We start from the raw sequence: 26,223 nt of genomic DNA on the forward strand, positions 1-26,223 counted from the left end.
ACACGGTGAAGAATATGTTACTTTTCTAGAAGACCCAAGTTTGGTTCTCAGTACCAATTCTGGGTATATAGGCCAGGCCCAAAAGCTACAGAGAGAAGGAAGACACTGGGGAGAGAAGCAGAAGACTCAACCTCAGGCTGACTGTCGGTCAGATTCCTCCGAGCAAAGCATTCTGTATGCTTCCCTAGTGCCACACTAATGCACAGTGGACACTGTGGTAATCATCACTGTCCTCACTGCTCAGCAACATGATGTGGAATCCATCCACAGGCACAGACAGGTCGCTCAACAGTTCTCCAAGCACTCTTCTGGACATGGTTTACAGCATTTACTATTTCCTAGCCCTAAATGTGACTCAGAAGTGAAGTGAGTAATCTGAATGGCTAAAGTAGTAGCTTTTCAATTCACACTGTAAAGTTAGGTGTTTACAGACCCAGGGAAAAATAAAACAAGTGGACTATGAATCTGAGTCCGGGGCATGGAGGCAGGCATGGAGCCCAGCATAGTTCTATGAAACCCAGCGTACTGGACAGCTGTGTCTGCCAACAGGAGACCGAGTCTACGCGGGTGAGCACGGACTGCCTGCCAGCACAGCACTGCTGTGGGGACTGTGGTCTTTCTCTTACTTACGTGTTTTCTATTCACAACTCAAGAGGTAGTAACTGCCTTACCTTTACATACATCACTAAGACTGAGGGACCTCCTATCCTAGCTACACAGATGTTGGAAAGTAGTTGCAGTGATTTTTGACCACATCATTTTCACTTTCTTTTATATTTATTTAATGTGTGTGTGTGGGGGTACATGTGTCATGGCTGCATGCAGAGGTCTTGAGAACAACTTTTAGGAGCTGGTTCTTCTGATCCCAAGGACTGAACTGTCAGGGTTGGCAAGCATCTTACTTGCTGAGCATTCTCCTAGCTCAACCATCAGAGCAACCAAAAACAAGAAAACTGGGTTGGGGATTTAGCTCAGGGGTAGAGCGCTTGCCTAGAAAGCACAAGGCCCTGGGTTCGGTCCCCAGCACCGAAAAAAAAGAAAAAAGAAAAAAAAAGAAAAAAAAAAACCAAAAAACAAACAAACAAACAAAAAACCCAAGAAAACCAAACAGGGCTCTGTGTGAGTATCTATCTGACACCTTTATTCCAACAGTATGTCTTCATGATTTCTGAACCCCTCGAGCCTTAGGCTTCATTTAGAGCTCAAGAAAGGGTGATGGACCAAGCACACACGACTTTCCCAACAACGCAAACATTCTACCATTTCAGATGCCAGGGCTCACTTACAGACCCTACCTGCCTGAGTGTGTTCCGATGGCCACCACTGTACCGCTTGGATGAAAGTCTGCACAGTGTCCTGGTTCCTAGAAGAGAAAAGGACAGCCATTGGGGCATACAATAAAGGCTCCTAGGTTAAGGGAAATGTTAGAGAAAAAAAAAAATCTTTCAAAATAACTTGTAATGTAAACCAATGAGAAATGCTATATGGACAGAACTGGCAGAAGAACTGACTGGTGAGGGAAAACAAGAAATTGGCTTGTGGCTAGAAGTGGAACGATACAGGAAACACCAAACACAGTACAAAATTCACAGAGAACGCCTACATTTCTTTTGGGGTAGAAAAGGTAGTATCCATATACAACAATGAAAAAATACAAATACCCACGAAGAAGACAGTAGAGTCTGTTACAGCATTTACTGAATCCAACTGTAACATCATAGAGGTTCAAATATTTCATAATTAAGATTCTACACATATACAAAATCTTTATATAAGTTTACCACTGAAACCGAGAAGAAAGTATCTGACTATCTTGCTTCTTAATGTGGATTTAAATCGGAATGGAGCCCAGACATTTCCCTCTCACTCTCAGCCCTTTCACCAAAGCACAAGCATACGTTTAGACCAATGCTTCCTCAAGTGCCAGTGGGAATCCGTGTGGGGAAGCTCTGCACTCACGTCCACAAGCCTGGTCCACTCCAGCCTGTGCTCCACTGAGTTCCACATGCACACCTGCCTGTCCTGAGCACACGTCAAAAGCAAATCTTTGAAAGGATGTGTTGCGAGGCCCCAGAGTTCATCTGTATGACCCTGGAAATGGAAAATCCTCTTGTAAGAACCAAAGCATATTGTTGAGTAATAATGTAGAAATCATTAGCATCCATGGCTTACCTGAACTTCTATTTGGAAGCCATCATTAAATGTTCCCCGTAGAATAAAGTTGCGTGATGTGCCCACTAAAAACTGTTCTGCCTTTCCTTCTGCAACTGCTCGAATCGTGCCGTACTGATCAGGAACCTGGGACAAATGAACGTGAAGTTACCATAAACAGTGACACGCGATAATTAGTACCTGAACAGTGCTATGCTCCCAGCTGTCTGCAGTTAGAGGGTAATAGAGACAGACACTAAACCTGAAACAATGTGGTGGTCTCATCAGATTGTAATTTAACGTTCAATTACATTTTATTATGGAGGTTATACTGTATTATTACCAACATCCTTTGCCACATTTATCGTAATTATCTTTGTAGAAAAGGGTCTCCCACATGCTATTCAAGCTTGTCGGTGATCTAACTTGCAGCCCACTTCCGTCAAATTTAAATTTATATTCTGTATGATTCTGAGAGTTACAGAAGTGTGGGGGAGGAAGGAAGATCTAGCCGAGCGCATAAAGAGTATGGTCTGGGTCTTGTTTCATGTTCTGGGCAAGTTACTTAGCTTAAGACAAGTCACTTATCTGTGACATGGGATAATACATTCATTCCCTATTCATTCTTGATTTAAGTTACAGGGACCAAAAGATAAAAATTCCGGTAAATCAAAAAATGACCTTTTAATCTGTAGACTTTAAATCCAAGTACTCATCCATGGACTGAAAATAATACGGTGAATAAAACACTCTGTGCGTAATGTTCATGTACAGACCCCTCTGCCCCTGCCCATCATTAATTAGTTCCTCTAGACTTCAGTAAAACATTTCCTTAGCAGTCACACTGTGTCAGGTATGGTAAGCATGACAGACATAATTTAAAGTCTAAGTTCATAGAAATACTTGACTACATTGGGTAAGGGACTTTAGTACCTACAGATTCTGGCATCTACAGGGGGACTGGAGAGACTGCTCCCTTAAGGATGTAAAGGGATGACTGAACTGTAAAGTATTATAGAGGCCACTCATAAGTCTCCTTGTGAGACCCATTTCATTCACATACTCTCTTTCTCAGTGTCCTTTATATGAATAACAACAGTGATCCCACAGAATGACTGAAATGGTACATTTCTTCTTCACGAAGGGTTCGTTCTAAAATGCCTCTGCTTCTCTGTGTCTGCCTAGCCTGCGTCAGACCTTGAGTTCAATTTCTTACAATTACTGTACAATAAACAATAAAGCCCTCAGACTCCACGGTGTTCTGTTTACAGCACAGTCCTGTGTGTCATAAAAATGCTTTCCTATGAGCAGGGAATGAATGGTAAGAATATGGATCAGTTTCCCAGAAAAGCTATCTCAAAATGGGACAAAAGGCATGGGTAGAGTTTTCTATTTCAAGAGTTTTAAGGTCTCATTTCCAGCCTTACCTCAATTTCTCTCTCAAGGTTCAGGTCGTGATCCCACAAAATTATTTTTCTGTCTTTCCCGCCTCCAGTTAATAGCATCCCATTTCTCATCTGACAAAGCGTAAACACACTGCCGTCATGAGCTTTGATCTGTCTGCTGATCTGATATACACCTAATATGGTAAGAGAAAAAGAGAAACACTGGTAGTAACACGTTTTATTAGACTTTAGTGACTTTCTGGAAAACTGCTTTACAGAACTACAGGGTGAATACTCAGAAAGTTCACGTCTTCCTAATCAGGAACCTAGTCTCAGCAACATGGCAGGCCAGACTGAAGACTGAATATAATCCTTACACTTATGCCAGTATTTATATACTCTAAAAGTATTTGCTTAAAAAAAATGTAAGCTGGGCTGGAGAGATGGCTCAGAGGTTTGTCTGCTCTTCCAGAGGTCCTGAGTTCAATTCCCAGCAACCACATGGTGGCTCACAACCATCTGTAATCAGATCTGGTGCCCTCTTCTGGCCTGCAGGAATACATGGCAGGCAGAAAGCTGTATGATGTATACATAATAAATAATAAATAAATGTTTAAAAAAAAGAAATTAAAAAAAAATGTAAGCTGCTAAAACAGTGATTACTGTCCCGACAACAGGGTACATAAACTGTCTTAGCATCAACTCAGTGTCACCGCTTGTGAGGTCTGTGCAGTACTAGAGCGGTGTCCCTAGTCTGATGCAAAGCAAGAACAGAATTACGAGCGTCATATCCACAATACCAGTTATCAGTAAAGCTGTAGCCAGGACTCAAGTCTCCCATCTCAGTGTCCCTGGAGCTTTGCAAAAGCCTTTGTTAGCTCAGGGCATGACAATCACTAATAAACATTGACTTATTCTTTTCAGTCTGCTGAGAAACAAAAGAAATTACATCTTCCAACTGAGTCCATGATGCTTACTCAGAGCAGGCCTCTAGCAGTCCAGGGTAGTGAGGCGAGAGGACAGAAGTCTTTAGGACTCACAGTGCCTCACAGAATCAGTTACCAGGCTCACAATGGGAGCCAGAGTCTTGTTAAACATAGCGAAAGTCAATACAATAGCCTTAGCCTGCTCTTGTAGAAAAACTGAAAGGAAAAAAAAAAGTTTTAAAAACCATTCAGGGCTGGAGATGGCTCAGCAGTTAAGAGCACTGGCTGCTCTACCAGAGGTCCTGAGTTCAATTCCCAGCCCTCTTCTGGTGTGTCTGAAGACACTGACAGTGTACTCATATATACATAAAATAAATAAATAATTCCTTAAAAAAAATTCATTTTCTAAAATCGTATGCCAACTGCTGAATGGACAAGTAGAAGATGTGCCCAGAGAACTATTGAACATTATGGCAAGGGGAGAGGTAAGCAAACACGCTCTAACAGGATGGACAAAAACATGCCAAGTTAAATAAGCCAGTTAGAGTCAGGCATGGTGGTGCACAACTATAATCCTAGGAGGCCAGTTTGGGCCACACATTGAGTTCTAGACCAGCCTGGGCTATATCGTGAAAAGTGTTAGAAAACAAAACAAACCAACCAAATAAAAAACTAGTTATCTAAAGCCATACATTTTACTCCATTTTGATAAATTACTTAGAATAAAGAGAGGAGAGAGATGGGGGAAGCTAATTGGTGCAGGTTCCTCTCTAGGAGACGTTGACAAAGTGCATACAGTGGCTATAGTGAACATGACTGATTGCAGGCTTCCTCTCATGTGAAGTGTGCATCAACGAGGCTCTTACTGAGGTCATTCACTCACTTATCTATTGGAGCTGTCATTAACTTTGCAAAATTAGCTAGAATGAACAAAGTTTTGTCATCTTTAAAATGTTTTTAGCCACTGTGGACTCCTGAGAGCTGCTCTCGAGCAGTAAGGGTGCAATCTTGGTACAAAGGCACAATGGACGGCATGTTGGCAGGGAGCAAGGCGAGGACTCACTGCTCAGATCCATGGCCTCCACTGGACACAATTCAACTTTTGAGCAACACGAAATGCTCAGGGGATGTCTGTCTACACGATTTACCTATCTTTGCTCTGACTGCACCTAGGTGCCCAAGAGAGAAAGGACATCTGAAAATGTGAATTTTCTGAGCACTGCTGAGTCAGTCCCTTTCAGTCAGGGACAGAGGGAGGAATAGAGAGTGAACACTGATAGCATCTGCATATCTTAGGTTTCTCTCCTTGTATGTGGTCAAGGTAACACTTAAGTACTTGAAATTACAAAACTAGCCAGATGTGGTGGTGCGTGCCTTTTTAGTCCCAGCACTGGGGAGGCAGAGGCACGCAGACCTCTTGAGCTCAAGACCAGCCTGGTCTGCAGAGCTAGTTTCAGGAAAGCCAGGGCTACACAGAGAAATCTTGTCTTGAAACATGACCCTGTCTAACAAAAACACCCATTAAAAATCAGGTGTGGAGCTTCATGGTTTCCCATGAAGAATGAACAAAGTAACATCAAAGTGTTCTGTTCTTAATTCAGCCTCCCTATTTCTAAACATGTCAAAAAACCTTGCCAAACATGTATGACCTTCCCAGAAATCAGAAAGCAAAATTAAAGGACTGTTCCGTCAGGGTAAATACCTCTGCAATGTGAGCGACTCCGTCCACTCACTTCCTTTCGAGGTGGCATGTTGTCACAAAGCCCAAATAGTAACTAAGTTAAAAAAAATTCTGTTTCTTATTTAAGCATATTCCAAGTTTCTTTTACAGATTATAATATAGCATTACAGTTGAAAAATCTTTCTCTTATGAACCTATATTTCTATCAGTCCAACGTAGGTTAAACATTTGAAATACCTGCTGAGAAAAATTACTGTCTTTGAGTTTAAAAACTTTAGGTTTAGGTTTAATTATATGGCCAAGTCTACCCAAGTTTAATAGCAAGTTCTTCCATTCGTCTTATCGCTAGAGACAGCCTCTATGAAAACAGGTCCACCTTGTGCTGTGGTTTGCCCTGGACTTATCTGTATTTTGATGCTAATTCCAGTGCCTAGTCACATACTTAGAACTCAGGTGACTTCACCAGAACCTTCTTCCCATTGAAGTTGTAAAATACAGGTGAGGGGCAGGTACAGGATAGAAGGAGGCCTGTCCTTGGAGGAGAAGGAAGGATGGGCGGGAGAGAAGTTTGAAGGAAGAGGAGGAGAGAGAGGGAGAGAAGCCATGGCAGGTGGCGTTAAGATTCCACTCTGTGTATTTACAGGTTGTTATAAATATTCTTAAGGGATATCTTAAGGGTATTGGGCCTTGTATCTTTAGGTGGGCAATTATATCTTATCAATTGGGCCAAAGGTTATAGTGTTGTGTGTTCTTTCATGTGCAGATTTAAGTATAATGGAGTGTGGGGCAGCAGGTCTGGGCTTCTGGCAAGATATCCAGCAGATATCTTGAGACACTGCGGTGTGACCTAGTGGGGATAAAAGACAACCCTACTTTTTCTATTTTTTTATATTTTTACAACAACCTTGCCTGCCAAGTGAGGGCATCTCTGTCTACTCAAACTCCAATGTCGGGAGATGCTAACATTAGGTCACCGTCTTACCACCTAGGCGAAGCCCCATGCTAGTGACTTGGTGAGCAGGCCGAATGGTTGGACTGCTCAATTTTAGAAAGGAGCTTGACAAAGACTTAGGAGTGATAAACATTTTAAAACCATCTTCTTCGTGTGTACCTGGTTTGTGCCCTGCCAATGTGTGGGAAGAATACCAAGCCTGCCAGTAGGGTTGGGAAGAGGAGCCGCAGGTAGGAAAGGAAAAGAGGGGACAGAACTGTGGTTCGCTCACTTTCTCCATCTGTCCTTCCTAAAAGCATGACCACAAGTTCTGCTCGGATACCTGAGTGCCAGCCCAAGAGCGTGAAACTTTATAGCTTTAAATTAGCATGTATCTCTAAGTCTGCTCGCCCTCTCTATTAAACTTCTGGAGGGAACTGGTCTATAGGATCACATGTGGATTACATATGCATAAGGAACAACGTCCTTAGAAAGGCTCTTCCTGGAGTGCTCACGTTACGGTCTCTCCTGGTCTTTATGGGCAGGACAGCAACAGCACCATGTGAGTGTTGTGCAGGCGGAACAGGAAGAGAGGAAGATACCGATACCTTTAGGTCCTTTCCCGGGCGGGGGCTCAATGGTAGTTTTGCTCCAGATAAGCATGACTCCTCCTGAGTCTCCAGTGAGAACATCTCCATTCCCCAAGAATGCCAAACACTGAACGAATTTTGGTTTTTCATATTTCTACAATAAAATGAGAATTTTCAGTTTCTCTTTGGCATGGTGATTTTATGCTTACCCAACAATAAAAGATTAGTCATACCCACACAAACATCCAGTGATGTTATATTCTGATCCTTACCCCAAAAATTCCCTGTTTTCTTGTTAGCGAATTGCCACTCCAGGTCCAGAAAAAAATATGAGATTTACCACATGTTATTATTGTATTTGCATCTGTTGGGTGGAATTCTACAGCCAAAACAACTTCGTTTGTTGTCTGTGAAAAAAGCAACAGTTTTAGAAGAATGAATATTCTTACTATTACCAAAATCCAATTTGAGTTCCTTATAAAGTTGGGGATAATAGTTAGGAAATTTGCCTTTTCTCCTAAGCCTTATTTTCCTAAGAAAAATTTAAGAACAGAATTTTAGGATCAAGATTTGAATTTAATATCCTTATGCTATTGTATCAATTCTTTGCTATTTATTTGTGAGACATTTGTTAAGAATTACAGATTATGCATTATGTATTTGGGAAAACACACTGAAAAATGCAAAAGCAATGTGTTGTCTTAAAGCTCAAAACACCAGAGCTAGAAACAGACCATCTCCCTTTCTAGCCATCTATCCTGTGCCTCTGCTTAGGAGGTCAGAGCGGCGAGCTGTCTGCTTCACTTAAATGGAATTGCAAGCAGTGAGCTCCTTTGGCGTGTACAGTATATTTTCAACATTGTATTTGTGAGATCCATTCATGTTCATGCTAAATGCTGTAAAATATTCCCTGGAAAAGGGGTGAAGGGGAGAGGAGAGGGAGAAAATGAATCTCCTGCTGACTGGAATTAGGGTAGTTTCATTTTTTTATAGCTATTGGAAACGGCACTGTAATCTGCATTCTAGTGAACAGAGCAGATCAATTGATTTCTGTTGGGTTTATATTCTCTGGAGAGGAACAGGCTGTGTCAGCAAGTAGGCACGTGTTCAACCTTGGCAAGCAATGCAAACAGCTTTCCAAAATGGCTATACCAGCTTAGCCACACAGCAGCACTTCCATACTGACCTTTAAACTTACACAAAGAGAAGTTATTTACCAGGCACACAAATCTTTATGACTTAAGCAAAGAGAGTCCAGTTAGAATGCCTTAAGTTCAACAACACACAGGAGGAAGACCGGAGAAAAGGCCCAGGCACCTAGCCCTAGAACCCAAGGGCTTTCCTTTCCACCCCAAATAGAACAAATCAATACTCTGAACTTAAGCTCTGGTTGCTTTACAGTGACCTACTCTGGCCATGGACATGTAGGAGAGTTTGGGGATCTGAGCAAAGAGAAAAGAGGGGACGAGACAAGTATGAGGCCTTGGTCTTGGATGACTACAGCATCCACACTGGGCAGCAACACTGGGTGGGAGTGGGTGAGCCAATGAAGAGCCTGCGACAAGTTACTCTTGCTTTGTGGCAGGGGACATTCAGATCCGATGCCTGGAAAACCTGAGTCAGAGACGCACACTGCAGCATCTTCAGTTGGACCGCAATGCCCTCAGCGGAGCGTCTGAAACAAAGTTCTGTACTAGAACATACCCTGGAAAGGGGGTGAAGAATGGCAGTGCAGAAACCAAGACTTCCTTCACACGGCGGACCTAACTACAAAAGGGAAAACACTTATGTGTGTCACTGTGTGGCAACTTCCCTCCACGTCAGTGGAACAAACCAGACAGAATGGCAGCAGCTAAAGATCACCTGTCTTCACGTAGGCTTTCAAGGCGTGAGATTTTTCTGACATTGAATTTCAAGTACAATCAAATGTACCTTGCTTGTTTTAGAAGTTACAACAACAAAAAACCATTTTTAAACCAAAAGGTCAAAAACTTGCAATTTATCCAAAATAATCCTGACAAAAGAGACAGGGAGTTAAAGCAAAATATATCCTGTCTTTTTTCACTTTTTAATCATGTCTATGCATATGTATTTCTGTGTGGATGCTTGCACGAAAGTGTAAGTGAGGCCTGCTTTCCAGGCAGTTGGAGTCATGGGCGGAACACGGTGTGTGGGTGCTGGGAGCTGGGCCTCTGCATGAGCAGGGCCAGTTAGTTCTATCTGCAGAGCCATCTCTCCAGCCTTGGAAACATATTCTTCTCTAAGGACTCACCACAGTCCTTCTGTAGTTTTACATTTCTGTCCCACGCAAATGCAGCTTTCAATGCTTACTTACAATCTCCTTACAAGTCAGGCTGAGCCCACCACAGCATTGCAAAATTCTACAGCACTCATCAATTCTACTACCCCTCTAAGGGTTACGGAACTGTCCATAGTCATTATACCAAAACCATATCCGTTTTATATATGGTTTCATATTCTTCAGCTGAATCAAGGATATTCTTGGGTGACGCTTTCCTTTGGACATACAAAGCTTTAAACACTGACTGAAAAGCCCAACTCATGCAACAGCAATGGCTAAGCAGAGCGCAGTGTGAGTAGGGACTGCACTCAGTGTTCTCTGCAATAAGAAACTGTTCCACGCCAGCTCTTATGGTTTATCTAACTGCACTGTTAATGTCACAGAATCTTGAGAAATAGAAAAAAAAATGGACAAATATGAACTGTGCACTTACTCTTATAACCTGCATAGGCATAGATTATAAACTCAAATACCTGTCAAACAAGCACACCGCCAAAGTTCATTTTGACTTACCTTTATTTCTGCTACTTTGGACTTTCTCTGCCAGTCCCACACAGTAAGCATGTGTTCATTGGAGTCATCAATAACGCATAAGTGAACACCCGAGTCCTAAGTAAGTAAATGTGCAGAAAAACACCATTATTAAAACTAACAGTGAGACAATGAAAAATTTGTTAAACTCCTTCTTCCAGATACAACTGCTTCTTTAGAAATATAGAAACACTCTAACTTTCCTCCTATGTCCACAGCGAGTCCTGGCTGTCATCTAGCCGCAGCCCACCTCTGAGGCTCTCCTAGTCCCTCCGCTGTCCAATCTTCTTGCTGGTAGAAAATACTTAAGGCAGTTCTCCATGCGGGAGTCGCACAGAAACATAATTCCACGCACTTCTGTCTGATGAACTTTGAATAGTTTGATGGAATATGCTAAATTAAATGATACTTTAAAGTTCACTGAATTCAGCTTTTGTTAACGTACTTGGTTTACAGCAACATGAATAAATGAGATAAATGAAAACAAATATTTTTTATTTCCCACAGATTATGTTAGTTTATGGATGATGTCAATGACTTTCTAACAGCACTGGTGGTGCATGCCTCAAAACGTCTCTGGAACAGACACTCTGGTGACGCTGGAGGGGGCAGCAGCTGCCTCTCCTTGCCTCCCTCTACTGAAATGATCATCAGAGTTAAGGAAAGCTACAGAGGACGGACCACAGTAGACAATCTGAGTACTCAGTCATGGTACAGAGCCAGGCCACCAGCCCCTCATCGACGCTCTGCTGTAGTTCCTCCCCTTCTCTCGGCCTGCCAGACTTCTGTCATTCGGTGCCTGCAAACCAGCAAAGCCGCTAAACTCAACTAGATTTTCTGCTTTAAAAATATGTCTTTTTCTCATGATCCACAAAATTCCTGTAAGTCAGAATATAGCTCCTCACAGGTAAGAACTGAGGAGATAAAATGAACAGCTAAACAGATTCTGAAGTGTAAAATGAAATCCACTTGAAAATTTAAAATGTGCCTGTGAAAATACAGGTTTCTTACTACTTCATAAACATAACCATGAATTCAAGGAAAAGTAAAGTGTTCGGATGAGCAACATCTTACTTTCCTCTCATAATAGGCCCTCAAAGCTGAAGTGACACTGCTACACACAATTTAAAAAACGATTCTTTTTCTGCCTGCATGTGTGTGTGCACCACATGAATGTTTGGCTGGTACTTGCTGATGCCAGAAGAGGGTGTCAGATCTGTTGGAACTCCAGTTAGAGATGGCTGTGAGCCATCATGTGGGTCCTGGGAACTGAACCCAGATCCTCGACAGCAGCAAGTGACCTTAACCGTGAGGCCATTTCTCCAGATCACCATACACTATCATTAGTGCAAAACTTAAATAATTAATCATCTTTAGCGAATACAAAGATCTGATTGGTTCCTTTCTCTCATGTGACACCAAGAAAAGATATTTTATAGAAATGAAATGTCATGTCTCAGTTACCTAATAAGATGGACGACTCCTACCTATGATACAAATTGAAATTAGGTCATCTCTTCTTGCTTATTTCAATTTCCTTCCACTATATTGGTACCCTATGTCAGGACAAAGACAATGTGCTGGTTCATACTGAGTATGTCCCCCACAGACTCTGAGTTGAAGGCTTGGTCGTGAGGAAGTAGCTCTATCTGAAAGGATAAGGAGGTGTAGCCATATTGGAGAGTGTTCCACTGGGAGTGGGCTCTGAGGCTTTAGAAGCCCATGCCAAGCCCAAGCCTCTCTCAGCTGCCTGTGGAACCAGAGGTAGACTCTCAGCCACCATACCTGTCTGCATGCCACCATACTCCACACCATGATGACAATGAATCTCTGAAACTGTAAGCCAGCTCCAATTAAACACTTTCTTTCATAAGTTGTGGTCATGGTGTCTCTATAACCACCCCATGAGAGTGACAGAACATTGACTGAGAGTGACAAATTAAATTAAATGTAATATCTTGATCCTAAATCATACCCTAAATACTAAATCAAATTTAACACTTAGGTTACAATACTAGCTGTTGTGTTAAAGAGCTACGCTGAAAATGTGTCTTATGTTTGGATAGATACATGATCCTACACATTCACAAAACAAACTCAGGCTTAGACAGTTTACTTTAAAAAACAACTGTAACTTACTGCTTTTGAAAAATCCAGGCATCCTACTCCACGCTCAAAAGTTCCAAGTCCAATAACATGCAGCGTGGAAAGACTTACTGAATCCCACACCCTGACATGGGGCTGCAGAGGCTGCAAAACACAAGAGAAGTCTAGCATATCGAGTGGTGCGGATACGTACAAACTACCTCACAGCAGGTAAGAACACCACTCCCAACAGCAACGTGACATACTTTTGTTTGCTAGTTTTTGTTTTGAGACAGGGTCTCACCCTTATGTAGCTCTAGCTATCCTAGAACTCACTATGTAGACCAGGTTGGCCTCAAATTCAGAGATCCACCTGCTTCTGTCTTCTGAGTGCTGGGACTAAAGACATGTCCCACCACATCCAACTCAATTTCCCACCTTAGTAAGAAAAACAACTACTAAATTCAGACATACCTCCAAAGAATATATATTTTCTAAATATTTACTTATTAATTTATGAGTGCTTGGTCCTCATACCCACCAGAAGAGGGAACAAAATCCCTTAACAGATGGTTGTGACATGTGGGTGCTGGGAACTGAACTCGGGACCTCTGGAAGGGCAGTCAATTGAATATATGTTTTCCACTCATATTATGAAAATAAGGACATGTGCTCATAGTAGCAAATAATTTGCATATTTAATGTTTCACACATGATTAAATGTATGCCACATACAAAATCATTTAATCCTCCTAATCTGTGATCTTTGGAGATAAGGAGAGCAGGGCAGAGAGACTGTAGCCAGCTCAGAGCTCCAATTGAAGTTAGTGTCCTCTATTAGCTAGCTGATAGCTAGGGTTGTGCTATTTTTGAGACGGGATCTTAAGATTTTACTCAGGCTGATCTGATTCAGATAGTCTTCCTGTTTGAGGCAGCCAAGAAGCAGGTACCACAGGTGTGAGTAACCACCTATCCCTGTACCTCATTTTTAGTATATTATCTTTATTCTTAACATAATGTACTTAAAAAACTAATTATCTACTAAGGTCTATGGGAAGGTTTTTCAGAGCCTTTTAATATAAAGCTCGCTCAGAGCTTTACTGTGTAGAAGCTGACCCAAGAGCATCATGTACATGTGCTAGCCATCATCAACACTCCCTGTCGTCCTCAAATGAGATGCTATGTAAGACAGGTTAGTGAAATGGACAGTAACTGAAACTCTAAGTGGTATCTAAGTGGTATCCTACCTCATAAAATCAAGAGGTTCGACCAGCTAAGAATATAGTTTAACCAGTTTCACCTGTAACAGGCATGATCCTTCCATTTGCACATGTAAATAGTTTCCCTAGGGAATGTTTATTATTGAGATGGGACCAGAGTTTGAATGCTATCTATATTTTGAGACCTTCTTCCATTCTAATATATTTGCCCTGCTAATTGTAGAGATCCTGTCCTGTAACTGTCAGGGAGACAGGAGCTGGCTAAAGGCAGTGGGTCGGTCCTTCTGACAGAAGGGGACACGTGAATGCTGCTTACCCTTCCATCCTTGTCCACTCCGGCTATCTGTCCAGTTGCCATCCTAATCTTGTCAGGATGTATAGCGAGGCTAAAAAGGCAGTATTTATCATAACTTTAAACATAGAAACGTGAAACAGCATAATAAAGACATCCTTGTATCAACATTTTTAAGTAAATAGTTTTTAAGTCTTAAAACCATACCTGACCTATTTATTTTTATTAGTAAATTAAGCAAGCTTCTCAGTTTTGTTCTTATTAATCTTATAAATTAATGGAACACTGAACTCACAGAAAATATTTATTCGTAATTTGGTAGGATGAGAATGGGAACCATTTTCATCTGTTTAAATTATCTCTTTAGTCCGTATACTTAAGCAAACATCTTTACATGACTTTATGAAATTCAGTATGCCCCAGTGTAACCTTCATCTATTAAAATATAGGTACAGCTTCATCTCACACAATCTTTATACATCTACCAACTTAACAATTCTTTAGTATTTCAGGCATTTCTGCTTTTCTACAAACAAAAAGCAGCAGTAAACATCTTCTAATATAATTTTACAGACCTATAACTATCCCTTAATGTTAAGCTTTTGTAAATCTAATCCAGGGCAACAAATTCTAAATGAAATGGAAAATATTATAGCAACTGCACTCTTACCATGGTGTACACACACCCAACCACAAGATCAGTGTGTGGTTCCCGTGTGGGTGTGCAAGCCTGCCTGTGGAGGCTGGAGGTCAGTGTTGGGTGTCTTTCTCTACCATGCTCCATCTCACTTAATATTTGCAATTACAATTTTCATTATATTTATGTGTGTTCAAATGTACGCCAGTCTGTGGAGATCAGAGAACGACCTGTGGGAGTTGGTTCTCTCCTCCCACCACGTGGCTCATATGGTCAGGTTGTTTGGCAAGTGCCTTCTGAGCTATCCATAGTCTGATACCTATTTATCCAAAAAAAACCAAAAACCAAAAAACAAAAAAAACAAAAAAAAAAAAACAAAAAAAACAAAAACCATACTGGTTTATTTACATGTGGGAGTGTGTGTATGTGCATGCACCCTCCATACAGTTTGCCACACTCACCTTTACTCACTGAGCTAACTTACTGCCTACTCTACCTTATTTTTTGAGACAGGGTAGTCTCTTACTGACCCCAGCGTGTGCTGTTTCTGCTCCACGGTCTGGCAGCCCAGCCTGAGCACTGCCTGTGTCCATCACAGTAACAGACATGACTGCCCTGTGTTTACACTGTGTTACTATGAATTACAGCTCAGGTCCATATGTGCACTGCAAGCTTTAACACGGAACCATTTCCCTAGCTCCTGATGACAAAATTTACGTCCCTTTCTAGAATCCCTGCATGTTATTAGAACAATTAACATTTATGTGTGGAGATCAGAAGTAGACGTCCAAGTGAGTGCTCCCCTGCTCTGTAGGTTTAGGGGTTGAGCTCAGCTTGTCAGTTTGGCTCCCTTGATGAATCATTGAGGAGTCAGCTCAACTGGAAAAGGTTTTTGTTCCTGCTATATATTGCTAATCATTTTCCAGAAGAACACTGTCCCAAATTTCTACAATTTCTCCATGATGAGAATTGTATCTTCTGAAATATTTCAATAATCTGGCATAATTTCAGGTTTTTATTTCTAAGAAGGCTAGTGTTTACCAATACTTCTCTTATTTCTTAAACAATTTATATCGCGAATTGAGATTAAAACAAAACAAAACAAAAAACCAACCTAAAATCTCTGGGGACTAGAGGGATGGCTCAGTAGTTAAGAGCACTGTCACAGCTCTGGGGACTGGAGAGATGGCTCAGTAGTTAAGAGCACTGTCACAGCTTACAGCTTTCTTCAGCACTAGGAGATTTAACTCTCTCACGCGTGCAAACGTGCAGTCAAAACACTAACGCACATAACATAAAAACATCAACTAATCACTAAGAAAACCTCTAGCACACTAGCATTTTGGCTGTAATTAACTCTACTCTTTCTTTTCAAACAAAAATTTTAAATTATAATTTCTGTAACACATGGCTGGATCCACTACTGAGAAAGTCTTTTTCCTACCTGCACCAATTGGAAGAACTTCTCTACCTTTCTCTTAACCTTGACTTCTGGCAGTGTTTAGAGGTAGCTGTGACAGCTTCTTTTCACAGGAAACTGTAAGAAATGCTTCACAAGGGGAAGCCTACATAGTATTTTGCACCACTTTCTTTGCCCACAGGAGTGAAAATACACTTGCCTGCCTGCTCTTTACCACGTGCAAGGTAGAGGGCTCCCCTCTTCCTGTCACTGCTGTTTCCCTCTGGTTTCTAAGACAGGGCTTCACCAGGCTGACTTCCCCCTCTGACCTCCACACATACTATAACCAGCACCCAGCTGAGACAGACATGAGACTTCTCTTACTCTTCTAACATTGGTGGATCTGTATATATAATAGTGCAAATATAAATGTGTTTTTACCTTTTCTGAAGGCTGTCATCTATGTACTATCCTAGCATTCACAAGAGAAATTCTTATTTAATTGTCAGAATAGTATAAAGAAGCTAAGCTTTTAAATGCAAGAAAACAATGGGTTCTAGTAACCTGACTGAACAACATCTAAGGAGTAGCAACATCCCTCACAACGCCCAAGCCTAGCATCTAAAAAGAGCTCTACTCAGACAATCGGACATCACACTGGATACTTAGAATCCCATTCAGGTTTTGATTTCTCTCCTTCTAAAGGGAAAACCTGAAACCCAAACTTATCACACAGAATAAACCCTTAATAAACACTAAGTACATGTACAAAAAAAACTACTTCCATAAATTGATAGCATCCAGTCTGTTCTCCATGGATTCAACAGGACAGGTCAGATGGAAAGAGACAAAGACCTGAGGAGCAGGGCAGACTGACAGAGATACGGAGCGATGTGTTCTACTGTTGGAAGACTGTTAGTGGCTTCTTTACTTTTAAGCTTCCAATGGTAAGCTTTCAGTACAACTCCAACGACGACGACTATGGTGGAGCTAGGCGAGCACAAAGTTGACAATGGTGTTGATACTAACCATTTCACACAGTCTGTATGACCCAGGTAGTGTCGCTGAGTCCTCTCCTCATAATTAAACAGGACCACTACTGAAGCGATGAAATAAACTATCTCCCCCGTGGGAAGCAGGTAAACATTTGCTCGACAGTCCTTTCCTCGATAACCATATCTTGAAGAAAAGTCAAGGTTTTAAAGCAAATACTCAAAGTGTTGAAGAAGCCATCGAGGCACAACGGAAAGAAAACTGGACTAGAGCCAGGATACTCACGTTTCCCTCTCCTGCCCAACCCTAAGGCTTACACTGTGTTTGTTTTAATATTCATATTCCTTGGACAAATTACTCTGAGTTCCTAGCATGTACCAAGCCCAGTGCTACACACAGCTCTGAACAATCAGAAGTGGGGCCTGTGTGACAGTATGCACAGAAGTGTACAAGGAGGGCCAACTAGCAAAGCAGAGAGTGGGACCTAAGAAGGCTCATCCAGGAAAGTAACAAGTATAGGGCTAGCTACCTCTGTTTGCAGTGAGAATGGCAGTAAAAACTGGTGCCACATTCCAGGAGCGGCAACCTTCTCCAAGCTAATTTAACCAGGTCCAATGTACGGGCTTTAAGGACTGCGTGTGGGAGGAAAGCAGAGAACAGAGAGCTGAGGTCAGACAGCTGGCCTCTTTCTTCTTCACTGAGGTTTTAGCACCCACATGAGTCTTTCCACACGGAATCAGGAAAGCTCAGTATTAAACTATTGTGTGCATCTGAGTCTGGCAGAGAAGTAGTCAGTTTCAGGACTACAGTCATCCTTGCCAGTCTGAGATCTTGAGAGGACTCATAATAGTTAAGCAGTGGTACCCTTGGGAAGCTAAGGCAGGAAGACTCTTGTGATGTAAGGCCTCCCTAGGCTACATAGCGAGTACAAGGCTGCACAGGGAGACATGGCAAGACCCCAGGTCTCAAAACAAACTAAGAAAAGGATTCATCGTCTGTGACATGATAGATGTCACATCAGTGTTTTAACTCCTTACAGTGGCTCTGAGGCAGGTGTCAGCCCGTTCTAACAACGTTAAGGCTCACAGGGCAAGTGCAGAGCCAGCATTCGGCCACTGTCCTTCCAGTTCCAGTCTGCCACCATCCCAGCCTCACCACTGCTGCTTACTGCAGAGTTCATGGGATGCTGCCGCCATGTTTATACTAATTCTGATGATTTTAAATTGCTATTAGCAAAATATAGCCAACACATTTTAGAGATCCTGTCTCCTTTTTAATTTCTCAAGTGGTTCTTAGGTTTGTTATGTTTTACTTCTGGTTTAAGGAAAATTTGATTCATTAGAAATTAAACTAGGACAAAGCAAATAGATTTGTTTCATGTCTGTAAAGGATACGCCCACTCCAGTTTGAGCTTCTCAGGAGGCAGTTCTGTTCTGATGTCATCATAGTTGTCAACATCCGAAGGAATGAACATTGTAATTGGCCGACCTCGCATAAACATTTTAATATATTCTCCTTCTGTTGAAACATAAGATAAAGATTAAATCACATGTATTTCCCATATAATTGTAGGAAAGTAGATTACTGATACATTGAAACATGACAAGAATAGCTATTAAAATTTTCCACTGCATGTTTTTTAACATACTACAGAGCATATGTTGAAAACAAAGTGACACTATTAATATCTCGTCCAAAGAGTGGAAGCAAAAATCAAGATGAACAACAAACCTGTGTCCGTTTGTTTAGTTGGGAATAACTGTGTTCATCCAAGTTTAATTTACCTGTCTATATTTACCTGTCTACAAGAAGCTGAAAAAGCTCAGGTAAAAAATGCAAACCTTTATGACCAAGGAGTCGTAATTTGCAAGGGAGAGAAAAATTAGAGAACAATCATGTCTATCACAATACATAATCAACCTAAACATCAAGACCTCGAAAACGAACCAAGGCAACCCCTCTTTAAATGCATTTAAAAGTGGGCGAGTACTTTGAAAGTATTTCTTGAAAAAAGATATAAAAATAGTTTACAAGCAATTTGGAAAAGCATGCAACATTAATAGTAACTCAAGGAAATATGACTGAAAACCGCACTGCATGTCATTCCAGACCTGGAATGTTAGACTGACTAACAAAACAGCATAGACAAAGGTATGGAAAAGTGGATGACTGTATAAGCTGCCGAAGGAGGCTGCCACAACAGAAAGGCAGGGCGGAGGCTCTTCAGAGACAATTCAAATACAATTACTGCATCATCTGGCAATCCTACTACTGGATATTTTCCAAAAGAACGTAAATCAAGACCACAAATAGGTATCAACACTAACTCTCACGTTCACAGCAGCACTATTCCTAACAGCCAAGATCTGCAACAACGTAAAAAGATATGGTATACACATGTAAGTAAGCCAGTCACAGAAAAACAGCTACTGCTTGGTTCATATGACATATTTAAAACAGTCACACTCATGAATGGGAGGAGTGAGCTAACTAGGGGTTATAGAAATGGGAAATGAGTGACAGAACTTCAGCCAAGTAAGCGGAGTAAAAGCTTAAGTCTACTATAAAATGTCGCACTAGTCAATATTTACTAAATTGCATGATTTAAGACAGCAGATTTCATGTCAGGTGTTCATACCAAAACCCAAATCCCATGATTTTGGACTACAGCATGAGAAAAGGACTCGCATATTTCCTCAAGTTAAGATGAGAGGAAGCTAGAGCTATGCCATGTAGTGAGTGAGCGAGGACACGTCCCACCTCACAACTGTGTCTTCAATCAGCCTGGACCAATCACCAATTACAACTAAAACACGAACACTTTCCAGACACTAAGAAAACAGTCTTTCACGTGTTACTAGCACCATAGGTTCTGAAACAGCTTTTGTTTAAATAATTCAATAGTTGTTTATAAGATCTTTAGTAGTCTCAGACTAAAATATTTTTACAAGGTGAGTTAGGATCAAATCAACACTGACTGTGCTTCTCTTATCAAGGAAAGCAGATGGGACCCGGGCATGGTAGGTACGTCTGCACTCTTGTCTGCACTCACGTCTGCACTCGGGGTGGAAGAGGGTCACCCACAATCCAAGAGCAACTGGGTCTCCACAACTCAGTCTGATGCCTGTATACTGAGACCTTGTGTCAAAACACAAAACAGCAGTGGGAAAAACCCACAGACCAGCGTTCATTCCCAGAAAAAACTAAAACCAACACCACCCCACCTATCTCTACCCCTAGCATCTTGACGACCCACATACTGATAAGTCACCACATGAAATGGTTGCCAAAGCTACAAGGGAAGGAGAAAGAGGCTGGACATAGCAAGACAGGAATGTCTTATGAACTTGCCTGACACAAAATGGAAGTGTGGTCATCATCAACCAGAGGCTGATGTGATCTTAATATCTCAATTAATGACCCAAGTTACCTAAGAAAAACACTGCAGTGATCCATTATGTAAAATTCAGTAGTTTATGTAATGTAAACTATGAGGAGAAAGGTAAGTTTCTTGTGGGATATCTGCCTGCAACTGTTAATTCAGCTTAGAAAGCTACACTTACCTGGGTGAGAAGTTCAAGTTATTTTTATTGTTATCACTCGGTGTGCTCAGCCTTAGGGTTGGATCTAAGAACAGGGTAAGCCCTCCTACGCGATGGTTTTAACAACACATGATGCATGCCATTCTTACTTCTGAATCTAAGAGTGGGCCTTAGTTTCCTGATGGTTTTTTAGCATAGCTGAACCTTGGTGATACGAAGCAATTACCAGCTATAAATATCCCCTTCTAGAATCAGTGTTAGCTTTGGGAGTAGTGATAAATCCACTCTTACAGCTACTGACCAGTGATATAACTTCCTTTTTTAAAAAAAGAACATCAAATTGTTGAATCTCTTTTCAAATTTCTCCTAGAATGTGTGATCTGATCAAAGGTGTCCATGATCAATGCTTTCTGAATAATAAATAACATATTAATAGTGTGTGCACTGCTCCAGAAGGGAGGCGTAAGTGAAAGAGCTCAGAGCGGCATTCTTGCATGAACTGTTAAGCAGCGAAACCAATTATATAAGACAACAGAGGCGCTATCGGTGCTGTTTCTTCTGTTATGAAATAAAAGCGGCAGTGTATGGGGAGCTTTGCCACCTGAGTTGTAGCACACTGGAGGTCCTAGAATGTAGGACGTGAACACTTTCTGGCACCGGAAGAAAGCAATACAGCACCCGAGGAGAGAAAGGCTGGCTGGGATCTATTGACTTGCTGTGAGGCCTGGGCTCACTTTCCTAGCATATAAAATGGTAGTACTACTACTTGGAACTATGATTAAATGAGTTAATATGATGAGAAACATGATGAGGCCCTTGAGAATATTTATTTTTCTTCCTTTGAGAAAGATGTTTAATTTTTACTCTATTATTCTGATACAAGGCTATGTAATCCAGGACAGTCTCAAACTTTAGTGCTTGGTCTACATGTATGTGCCACTGTGTGTGTGTGTGTGGGGGGGAAGCAATGACCATTTTAAAACACTGTTTAGTAATTTGCTTGTGTAGTTTAACATTCCATTTAATCTCTGCATGAACTTTAAAGCGGCTATCTACAGGAGAGCAAGGATAGGCAAATACACCAACATTCTCACAATTCTACCACAAATACTTTAAAAGCAAGGGCCACGAACTCAAGCCGTGTGTGTGACGCACAGGCACAGTCCGAGTACCAGCTCAGGGAGCAGTACAACTCTAACTTCATTTTCCCAGAGAAATAGCAAACCAATAATTTACTATGAAGTCTCCCAATTGAAAATGTCTACTTCTTTGAAAGCATGAGAGAGAGAGAGAGAGAGAGAGAGAGAGAGAGAGAGAGAGAGAGAGAGAGAGACTGAGTGACTGACTGAATGTGAATGCATGGATGGAAATGAGAAACGCCTGTGTGGCAGCAGACAGCTTTCGCACACAGTCCTGTGCGTGGGAATGAAACACAATATGAAGATGGAGCTTTTCTCTCCCCAGCAACTGGCATTCTGGATGCTAATGTTTTCTTGAGACTCTCAGGTTTGTCTGTTTCTTCTTTTTCTGTTCTTTTCAGATAGGGTCTCACTGTGTAGCTCTGGTTATCCCAGAACTCACTATGTAGACCAGACTGGCTTTGAACTCACAGAGATCTGCCAGGCTCTGCCCTCCAAGTACTGGGATTAAAGGTGTGTGGCGCCATGCCCGGCTCTCTGGCTTCCTGACCTAGGGTCTTCTAACCACTGCGTACTTTACTTGAGCAGTGCTTTCTGCTGTCATCACTGTGAATGCGTAGGGAAGACAAGCTGAAAAGTGTGCGTCAAGGGACTTGTCTAAGGAAGGTTTGGGAACAGTGACAATAACAACAAAGGTTTTGTGGTCTAGAAAATTGTTGAACACTCACCTTCATGCTAGTAAACAGAGCAGGGCAGTCTCAGCAGAGGCTGCTCGCTGACTGTAGTAGTGAGTATCTGCTATGCTGCCACAGCTAGCGTGTCTGGGTCCACAGTGACAGAACACAAACTCTGACGTGGACCTTCATTTGAACCACAGCTTTGGCCCTCCCCAGTGTTCACACTAAGAAAAAATGTGTACTGTAATTGAATCTGATCAGTGACAAGGTCATTTAATACAAAGACAATTCTGTGGGATACTGTGGATTAAGATTATTCACTTTTCCACTCTTACACAGACTAGGAACTCAAAAAGAAAAAACCTTAAGAGTCTATCTAGTCCACCTCCTACTTTTCAGAAAAGAAAATATGGTCTAACCAATTTCAATAAATTTTAAGTCTGCATTCCAAAACTGTTATTTAGAACTTAAAAATATTTTTATTCTAAAACTAGGTTCCAAGCTTAGTGTGATGGAGCGTACTTTAAATCCCAGCACTGCACTCAGGAGGCAGAGGTAGGTGGAACTCTTAGAGTTCAAGGCCAGCTTGGTCTATAGACCACAGCTCAGATGGCACAGGTGATCCCTGAAGCTACCTAAACCGTCTCAACTGGCCAGCTCTTGGTTCTAATGACAGTCCATGCAATGGAGGAAGACCCCAGACATGACATTTCTGGCCTCCATATGGCACACAGGACATACAAGTGTGCCCACATACATGTGAACAAACACATGAAAAAAAGAAACGTTTGAGAGCAACCATTTAGCTAAATCCAATTACTATAGGCTTTTAGTAACATTTGCTTCTCAGTTGATCCTTTCCTCAACTACACAGATTTCTTTCCAGTCAGGGCTTTAGTCATTAAAGTTCTCAATATGATCAGATGATTAACAAGTGTGCACTAACTTCAATCACCACTGGCAGGAGAGCTAGTGCTCTGACGACCAAGTAGACCAGGAGAGCAGATGTTAAATGCTCTCACATGAATGTAACTTAGGTGATTCATTTATTCACTCCAAAATGTGCATACACTTCAAATGATCTGTCTGCAATACATTTTAAGCGTCAATGAAAAAAAAACACTGATTTGAAACATTAAGTCAGAAAAATGGTAGTTATTCAGTTTTAAAAAAGAGCTAATAAGGTTGGGGATTTAGCTCAGTAGTAGCGCTTGCTAGCAAGCGCAAGGCCCAGGTTCATCCCCAGCTCGAAAAAAAAAAAAAAAAAAAAAAAAAAAAGAGCTAATAAAGTGAGACTTTCAGTTACTGCTCCAGAACCGCTCCAGACACTAACACATCTAAAGGGAGTTCAGGCAAACGACATTTGACTGGCATGTACAAAGCCCTAGGTTTGGACCACATCTCATAAAACAAAAGCCAGGCATGATGGCACACACCTTCCATCTCAGCAATTAGGAGACAGAGGCAGCAAGCTAGATCTATGAAGTTGGGACCAGCCTGGTCTACACAGCAAGTTCCAGGCCAGCTAGGGTGACATGGTGAAACACTACCTCAACAAAAGATTTAATCAATAACTATTATAAGGATAAGCTTATCTATCAGCTACACTCATTTCATCTCTTTGTCCGACATCTATTTTCTCCAGAAGGTAATTTTATGAAGACTACTTACCGTGTAAACTGACAACATGACTGTCCCATGGTATGCTTAAGGGAAAGGTTTTTTACTGTACATATGAGAGAAAGAACAGCCAGAGGTATGGCAGCAGGCGGAGGGGGAATAGAGAGAGAGAGAAAAAAGACTGGGCACTGCCAGCAGACTGGACACGGTGGCCGGGGCTGTCTGTGACACTAGAGGGGACACTAGCAGGGGGCAGAGGGTAGGTAGGTAGAGGGCAGAGAGAAGCAGGAGCAGAGAGCAAATACACAGGAGGAGGATGAGTAACTGTGGGGAGGAGGCCTACACTGTCACCAATGCCTGCCTACTCTAATATGCTGATAGGCGCCATAGCCAGCTAGATGTCCCTTCTGCCACAGCTAAGGGAAATGACCCCTGTTGGTGGATGGAAACTAGTTTTGCAAGTTCCTGAGGAATGCTGGCTTTCCTCTAACCACCAGAAACCCTCCCATAGTCCAGGCTGAGCTTAAAACATGTTCTTCAGGGCTAAAAATGCAGCTCAGTGCACGCAGAACTGCACTCTACATCAGAGAACGTGGGCTGTTTGCCTAGCACTGCGGCCTTGGGTTTAACTCCCAGCATCACACAACAAACACAAACAACCACAACTGGTTTTCAGTCAGTAAGTTACAAACCGTTAGCACTGTGCCAAAAACCTAGCTGCTGCAGCTAATGATAAACATCCCTACAGGACAATGTAAGGTCGAACTGCCAGAGGTGCTTTACCTCTGCTCTGACTGTAACAAAGTCCAGAACCAGGCATGGAACGAGTGTTGAGCGGGTGTTGATCTGGGGAACATCTAAGCCAGCAGGCAGGAGCTTCCTGCCTCTCCCTTCATGCCTGACCTCAAAGCTGCCTGTGGACATCATTCCCCACTGCCAACTCCTCTCCACCAGGGCACCTGCTTTTCTGTTTAGCTGTTGTTCAGAACAAGCAGCCTTTCCAAGATTTCCTCTTACTTTGCTATGCCTGAAGGCACAATACTTTAGGTAGGTTTTTTCTGCTATTGCTGACTTACAAGTATCAAATGTAAATAGATTTCTTCCCATGACAAAGCAGATGGTGTCATTGGCCAAAATAAAACAAATATATACAATTCTAAAAGAATGTTCAACAACGATTTTAGCATTGATAAATAAAATATTAGAAAATATGATGTACTATGCCATGCAAATGAAAATCAACCTTAAAAATGTATTTAGACCTTACAGAAAACAAAGACTATGTTTTAATTTTATTTTATACATTTGAGTGCAGGGCTTTTAAAAACACACACACACACACACACACACACACACACACACACACACACACACACACCTCTACCTCTGCAATTATAACACAAAAACAAAGACCTGGGAAAGTAGAATAATCTCAGTGTCAGTTTCTAGACACCGGAAGCCATGGGTTTAAAGATCTGCTGTCCGTATGTCTGTGGACTAAGGGATTCTTGTTTTGGTTTCTCAGTTTTAAAGACAATGCAAGTGTAATTACATCTGTGTGCTTCTCCAGTGCTCTTTCGGCAGAGGTCACAGTCTAGGTCTCCAGAGCTGGTCTCCACAACACTCACTTCCTACTGCCCACACTGTATGCCGGCTCAACAATTTAGAATTAATCCACTTCTTTTCTCAAATTCACTATGACTGAACAAGAGTGCTGATGCGGTGGGTGGTGGGTGGAAGGGATGGCCAATGGTTAAGAGCACTCATTAATGCAAAGGTCCTGAGTGCAATTCCTAACATCGACATGACAATTCACAGCCATCTGACGCCATCTTCCGGTGTGTAGACACACATGTAAACAAAGCACCCAAAGGCATAAAAAACATAAACAAATCTTTAGTTCTCAGTGCAGTCAACATTTGATGACACCAATTCCCATCCTTGAGGTAACTGTTTTTAAAGTAAATGAGGCAAGGTTTCTCTATGCAATAGAGCCCTGGTTGTCCCAGACTCGCTTTGTAGACTAGTTGGCCTCAAACTCAAGAGATCTGCTTGCCCCTGCCCCTTAAATCTCTAATGATGGGATTAAAGGTGTGCACCACAATGCCTGTCTTAAAATCCT

General features: G+C 41.7%; 1 protein-coding gene across 2 annotated transcripts in view; it reads right to left on the minus strand.

Annotated features, from left to right (window-relative positions):
- Positions 1 to 26,223, minus strand: part of Eml4 (EMAP like 4) — a 115,230-nt gene that overhangs the window by 19,043 nt on the left and 69,964 nt on the right. For both annotated transcript variants that reach the window (XM_032908770.1, XM_032908771.1), the window contains 11 exons: positions 18,518 to 18,641; positions 17,160 to 17,309; positions 14,119 to 14,188; positions 12,637 to 12,747; positions 10,480 to 10,575; positions 7,937 to 8,071; positions 7,683 to 7,818; positions 3,579 to 3,730; positions 2,173 to 2,298; positions 1,960 to 2,091; positions 1,296 to 1,363 (listed from right to left, as the gene is read on the minus strand). In XM_032908770.1, coding sequence (XP_032764661.1) covers positions 1,296 to 1,363; positions 1,960 to 2,091; positions 2,173 to 2,298; positions 3,579 to 3,730; positions 7,683 to 7,818; positions 7,937 to 8,071; positions 10,480 to 10,575; positions 12,637 to 12,747; positions 14,119 to 14,188; positions 17,160 to 17,309; positions 18,518 to 18,641 — 1,300 coding nt within the window. The remainder of the gene's footprint in view (positions 1 to 1,295; positions 1,364 to 1,959; positions 2,092 to 2,172; positions 2,299 to 3,578; positions 3,731 to 7,682; positions 7,819 to 7,936; positions 8,072 to 10,479; positions 10,576 to 12,636; positions 12,748 to 14,118; positions 14,189 to 17,159; positions 17,310 to 18,517; positions 18,642 to 26,223) is intronic.

This window comes from Rattus rattus, chromosome 7 (assembly GCF_011064425.1).
Source record: "Rattus rattus isolate New Zealand chromosome 7, Rrattus_CSIRO_v1, whole genome shotgun sequence".
NCBI classification, from domain to species: Eukaryota; Metazoa; Chordata; class Mammalia; order Rodentia; family Muridae; genus Rattus; species Rattus rattus.